We start from the raw sequence: 6,586 nt of genomic DNA on the forward strand, positions 1-6,586 counted from the left end.
CAAACACTGACGGTGTGGATTGATGCCTTCCCAGCTGCCTGAGGGATTCAGTGAGGGACGTGGGTGCCCCAGAGAGAAGCTGCGTGTGGTGCTGTGCTCTGAAGTGATCTTAAGCCAGAGGCTCTTGAAAAAAATCAAAATAAATCTGTGTGGCAGCATGGACAGCTGTGTTTGCGGAGGATTCCAATCTGCCATAAGCTTTTCAATTCTTAGAGTTGCTTTTTGGTGTCAAGGAAGTAACCCTCGGGAGATCGTAACCAGAAAAACACAGATCATATACACTCTAAAACTGTATCTTGTCCGTTGGTTTTGTGATGTTATGAGCACTAGTCATACTGCAATTATATCAGGCCTCTTTTTATTTCCTTTTTCCTACCTAACAGGTGGTTCTTCAACTTCCTTCCTTCTAGAGAGCCCAGCAAAGGAAAAAGTGAATGATTATGATGTAACTGAACCCAAGAATCCAGCAGGGGATCAGCCCAATGTTTATACACCATTGAAAGGTAACAACGCTAGTTTTGTCAGTGCCTTTCCTGTGATGTAATAAATGGTTGCTTAATTGTACTCAAATGATACCAAAGGAGGAGTTGATCTGAAACCTGAATGGACGAAGATGTTTAAAATGTTATTTTGGGGGGGGGATTTGGGGGAGCTGCAACCTTTGAAGAATCAGGGAGTGGCTTGAAATTCATTTAATCAGTAATTGTTTAATCACACAGTTAAATTCATTGCTTGTGGGAGAACCCTGAAAGCAATTGTGAGCGCAGACTGACAAAAGATAGGCATGAAGCAGGTGGCAGGCCCTTCCTGTTAGATGTGGTAGCTTTTTTCCTTTACGGAGGGGTCTGAGAAGCTCACATGGAGCAGATCTGGTTTGGCAGTACACTGTGTACTCCTTCCCTGATAAGCTCTGAAGAATTCATAGTAAGACTTAAACATGTGTTGGAAACGTCTTAGTGTTGTAAACTCGGGTGCAGTCACAGTTTCATTTATAATTTTTGCTTTGGTTTCAGAAAGTAAGGCTGACGTCTTTGAGAAAACTCAAGAGCACCATTCTACAAAATTACAGAGTAAGTGGAAAAATAGATACCAAGTCCTTCCCTGTAAATACGAGAACGCTGCAGAATTGTTTTCCTTTCCTCTGCTTGTATTTTTCTTGTGCCTTTTAACTCTCTGTCTGGGAATGCAGGGAGTCAGGAGGCAGGCCCACACAGAAGCTGGAGAAGCTGTTCTGTTCCAGAGCTGAACTTTTCTATTTTATCAATTATTCAACTTGCTCAACAACAGAAAATGACTCCTCACCCCTCACTTTTTTTTGATTTTTTGGATGAGTTGAGTTGACTCATGGGCACTCAGTAAGTGCAGAGCACTGAGCAGGGGTATTGTGGGGTTGAGGGAAGGAACACAACCTTTACTTTTGGTGCCAGTGAATCAGGATGTACACAAGTCACCTTCCTCTGTAAGCCTTCCCAGGGTAACAGTGGCCTGCTGTGGTTTGAACTGGCTGTCTGATACAGAGGAACAGCATTCTTCTGTGCTGGCCAACTTAAGCCTGTTTATCTAATGACCAATTCCTTGCTATAAATTTTTGTGTTTTTGGATTGAGAGAGGGGGTTTTTCAGTGGTTTGTTTGCTTGTGTGTGTGTGTGTGTGTGTGTGTTGGTTGATGTTTGTTGGCTTTTTCTTCTTGGGAGAGTGCTCAACAGGGTCTGCCTGTGCCCTGTTGAGGGTGTCAGAGAGTTGCAGAACAGAGTTGCTCATTTAGCCATTCAAGCTCTGGCTTAAACCAGAACTGCTTTTAGCACCTACTGTCATTACATTCATACAGAAGCAAGGCTGATGCATTTATTTTGGTGTTCTTGAAGTAACTACTACAGGGTATATTTGCTCAGTTTATTCTCAGTAGTGTCATTGACAGTATCCTGATTTGGTTATATATTATTAAGGAGCCCTCAGCTTTGAAACCAGTTGCTGTAGCTTTCAAGGAGCCAGAAATTCTCACTTCTTAATTAACAGACTAAATGAAGAAAACATGCTGACCAATAATTGCACTGTATATGTATTCATGCAGCTCTTGGGAAAGTTGCTCATAACAATCTTTGATGGATAACGTCTCTAGTATTTGCTGCCTGAACACGTTTAAATAAATAGACTAATAGTATATTTTAAGTTGAAACCTCAACAGTTATTGGTGCACAATATGGGGCCGTGATCTGATTGAGTTAACTTCAATGCAGGTTGTAATGCAGGTTGGGCAGGCCTGTTATTGGCACCATGCCAACTTGCTATTGTTGATTAGACAGAAATTAGATTTAGAGAAGGAAATGTGACCCTTCCTAAGTGTTGCAGGTTCCTGGAGAATGCATATCCCTGGTTACGGTAAGACTGTAAGCTTTCTCCCCACTGGAAGATTGGTTATGATTGTATATTTTTTCTCATGTTCCTTTCTTAATCTCGACAGGCAGAAGTAAATTCCGAGACGGGCCCAGCGCAGGGAAGCAGTCACAGCACTTGGTCAAAAGTAAGACTTCTGCTTTCACTTCTATTTCTTACGTGCATTATTTTAACTCTCTGGCTTGCTCAAACTGAGCATCCTTAACAGAACCGATGCCTTGCTCACTAGGGTGGGTGTTTTCAGTACTAAAGAAGGGAAGAGTCTTGTGTGATGGATGAGAAGTGTTTTCACCATCATTTGAACATCTTCCATCTGTACTGTCTACAAGATTTGCCCTACAATTAAAATTGAGGCAGACCTAGTAGTACTATTATTTAGTAGCTGTTGTGTTGCTGTCCTGATGAAGGTTAGGACATTAAAAGACAAAACACAAAAAAAACCCACAAAATCCCCAACAATCCAGTATAAGTTCTTTGTTGCCAGAGAACTTGGTCTGTTTTATTATGGGTTTTACTAGGGACAGAATCAAGCCTTATGCTTGCAGTAGGTCAAACACATGTTAGTTTAGCTGTTCCAATGCAGAACCAAAACCAAGTTTCTGATACTCACTGTGCTCCTGTGCACTGTTTGCCATGTGTCTTCTTTGTGAAGCTGGTTGAGAACGCATTCTCTGGAATATTGAGCACCTGTGTTTGAGATACAAATAATGCATGTCAATACTTAAGAGGATGGGGGAGAAGCAGCAACAGAAATTGTTCTTGTACTGCCAGGTTTTCTATCAGGTTCTTCCTACAGAAACTAAATGGAGGAACAAGCCTGGCCTTTGTGAGTGCCATTTTAAACTGAGTTTGGATTTGGTTGAAAGAAGGGTGGAGCCGTCAGCTCCTTTTTCAGAAGAATGTCCAGTGCCTTGGTTATTTTGAAGCATTTTCAGATTAACTTGTAATGATGACAGGTCGTTATGTTGCTGAAGAAGTGAGGATTTCACAACACTACTTTTAACCTGAAAAATGAAATTGGGAAGGTTCTCTTTTAAACTAGAACACTTTTATTTTCCACTACTGTACCAGTAGCTTAAGAGTGAGATCAGTTCATTAACTTCTGCTGTGTTTTTTTTTCTTTTTTTTTTTTTTGTCATTGTTGTTGTTTGCTCCTCTTTGCTATAGAGGATGGATCACAAAGTGGATTTTGCAAGGGATGGACTTTGCTATTTGTTCTGTTAATTAGTATCTCATTGTTTGCCTTCCTGTGGATTAAAATACTAAGCCTTCCAGATGCAACTCTGTCAAGTAGAAATACTCAAATTCTACAAGCGTTTCGGGCCCGGATGAAGAAACTCAGAAATACATACCAAAGTCAGGACCCCAATCTGTGGAAGAGAACCCACGTGTTCCTTGAGAAGCACCTGAATACTTCCCACCTGCGTTTGGAGCCAGCCATCTTACTGCTCACAGCTGGTCGAGAAGCCGAAAAAGCACTGAGGTGCCTTAGTAATGAGATTGCCAATGCTTTTGCATTCTCCCAGAATGCAACTACAATCAAAATTAACGGGGCAGACAAAGCCATATTGGACAGTGACGTTGTTAAGCTGGAGGTGGATGATGAGCTGAGCTCAGGGTTCAGAGGAGGCAAGAAGGTAGCAGTGGTGCATCGTTTTGAGTTACTGCCTGCAGGCTCCACCTTGATCTTTTACAAGTACTGTGACCATGAAAATGCAGCATTTAAGGATGTGGCTCTTCTGCTGACAGTTCTCCTGGATGAGCAGTCGCTGAGAAGAAGCCTCACCTTGCAAGAAGTTGAGGAGAAGGTGCGGGATTTCCTTCGGACCAAGTTCACTAGTTCTGATGTTCCTGGTTCTTTTAACAGCATAGATACAGATAAGCTGAGTGGACTGTGGAGCCGTATCTCTCATCTTGTCTTGCCTGTTTGGCCTGAAAAGGGCCTCTCTATGGAGGGATGCACATAACAGGCTTTAGAGTGGCCTTCGGAAAGGAGGAAGACAGAAAATGTGGTGCTGATGGCTGAACGGGGAAGAACTGTGGCTGTTGAGCTCAGACACACACAGTTCCTGTGCGAAGAAACTTCATCAAGTGGCAGGGTTGCTAGAGTGACTGGGACTCTGGACAAAACCTGCAGAATGCAAGCAAGGAACTTGCTAGTTTTTGGTAAGTTGCCTTCAGTAACTTCCTCAGGTTTGGTTTCTTGGAATTAGAAGCAAGTGTGTGCCACTGCAGAATCACTTATCTGCTTGTGAAGTTCTCTTGTTGGCTTTGCTCTGAAGATCCTTTTCTGCTGGCAGGTAAAGCTAGAATCATGTGTGATAAGGTAACGAGACAAACATATCACCTTCACTGGACAGAATTTACCTTTCTTCTAATACATTCACAATGATCAAGTGACATGAATCCATCTAATGATAGCATAGATATCAGCTATCGCTGGAGCCTTCTTGAAATGGCAGAATTGCCAGAGATATTTGTGACTTGTAGAGAATCTTTCAGCAAGCATTTCTTCCTCAAATGAGCCTGTCCTGACCAGTTTGGAGAGTGAGAAAAGCTGATGTACAGAGTATTACCTTGACACTGGTAGTAGATGCTAGTTAAATGATTTGTCAGCCCCTCTTTGCATCACTGCTTCAGAAGTTCTACAAGTCTTAAAATTTGGGGAGAACTGAGAAAAACGTCTACCATGTGTGTACTAAATGCTACGTCTCCTTTTCAAATAAAACCTTAGCAAGACATAATTATTTCTCACCTTAAGAAGATGATTATTTTTGCATTAAGAGAATGTATTTATTTGTGGTACCTTGTAAACTAGAAAATAAAGTTTTTTTTCATGTCTGTGTATAACCTGGTGCTTGCTGCATAAGCTTTTAGTGAAGAACAGATTTGCAATGCATGTTTTTAAAATACATTTTTAGGATGCCTCCTGCGAAGACTCCCTCATACCAGACTAAAAACATGTCTTTCTGTTGTAAATTATTTTTTAGTTTAAAAAAAAAAGTGAATTGCAGCACTTCCATTTCATTACTATTAGTGTATGCTGCTGAACCATCGGTGTGCGTGTATTCAGGACGTGAATGAAGGAATGTGTGAATACTGCTCTCAAATTAACAGGTCATTTCTTGTAACAGCTGAAAGCTTAGTGGTTCTTGGGGCCCATCCTTCACTCACAAGTCCCTTGAGCTGCCATGATGTCAAGGAGAACATCTTGGAAGTGCTGGAGCTTCTGGCTTCTTAATGCAAGCACAGATTTGGGGTGTGATGTGGAATTGACCAAAATCACCTTAAGTGTATAAAAGAGTGCAGTTGGAGAGACACAGAGTCAGTGGTGGAGCTGTGTTTACCACTGAGAGCCAGCGTTGGATACCAGTTCTTATTTTAATGAGAAGAAATACAAACTCTAAAAAGACATGGAAGTGCTGTTGTTCTGTGTTTAAGAGTAGCTCAGGAAGAAAAAGATGGCATTTACATTTTGAACATTTCACTGGACAAATGCTTTTTTTTTTTTAAGAAAAAAACAAACTGTGACTTATTTCTGATTGTATCCTGATAGTATATCTACTTGTATGTTATTGTAAACTATTTTAGTAATCATTAAAAAATAAATTTACTTGTTTTATAAAACATCATGAGATTTGCATATTGAATGTTACGTGGTCGGAATTCCTTCTTCACATGTTTAAGACTGTTCCCTTTACCTTTGACCAGATACAGACACCTAAAATAAAACCTTCTGCAAAATTTAGAAGCTCTAAGAAACTTGAGTGAAGTGATAGCTATTGGGATGCAGATGTATGTATGTGATAGTATCTGGGCTGCTCCCTGACTGGGCACAACTCAGGAAATTGTAATAGCTCTGAATTTTCTCATGCTTGGTGTCCTTGTGCTATTTCTCAATTGTGATTCAAAGTTAGGATACGGTTCACTTGTTTCATTTGTCTGATATCAGTCAGATGACTGAAGGGATGATTCCATTGTTGGCCCACTTCTGGCTGCACATTCCTGTACCTCTGCTGTGCCAAGTTAGTGTGCTGTGATCAGGCCTGAGGGACAGGTCTTAACTGAAAACCAGTTTGGGGAAAAAAAGGGGTAAACTTAGCAGGCTAAGCCATGCCACAATGGTGGGAGATTCATGCTGTTATTACTAATAAAACACATGTGATTCAGTTTCTTTTTCTCAAGCTGTCTC

At 41.0% G+C, this 6,586-nt stretch overlaps 1 protein-coding gene across 1 annotated transcript; it reads left to right on the top strand.

The window, feature by feature from the left end:
* The first annotated feature begins 252 nt into the window (after positions 1 to 252).
* LOC104912347 (torsin-1A-interacting protein 1) lies at positions 253 to 6,026 on the top strand. Its single transcript, XM_010715779.3, has 4 exons — positions 253 to 503; positions 1,014 to 1,070; positions 2,462 to 2,521; positions 3,562 to 6,026. The coding sequence occupies exons 1-4, from the start codon at positions 320 to 322 to the stop codon at positions 4,359 to 4,361; spliced, it is 1,101 nt and encodes a 366-aa protein (XP_010714081.1). The 5' UTR covers positions 253 to 319; the 3' UTR covers positions 4,362 to 6,026.
* The last annotated feature ends 560 nt before the right edge of the window (positions 6,027 to 6,586 follow it).

This window comes from Meleagris gallopavo, chromosome 10, assembly GCF_000146605.3.
Source record: "Meleagris gallopavo isolate NT-WF06-2002-E0010 breed Aviagen turkey brand Nicholas breeding stock chromosome 10, Turkey_5.1, whole genome shotgun sequence".
Lineage (NCBI taxonomy): Eukaryota > Metazoa > Chordata > Aves > Galliformes > Phasianidae > Meleagris > Meleagris gallopavo.

Coding starts and splice junctions, on each gene's coding strand:
- LOC104912347 (XM_010715779.3), top strand. CDS start 320: ATGAGCACTAGTCATACTGCAATTATATCAGGCCTCTTTTTATTTCCT. Junction 1,071..2,461: donor CCATTCTACAAAATTACAGA/GTAAGTGGAAAA, acceptor TAATCTCGACAG/GCAGAAGTAAATTCCGAGAC. Junction 2,522..3,561: donor GTCACAGCACTTGGTCAAAA/GTAAGACTTCTG, acceptor TCTTTGCTATAG/AGGATGGATCACAAAGTGGA.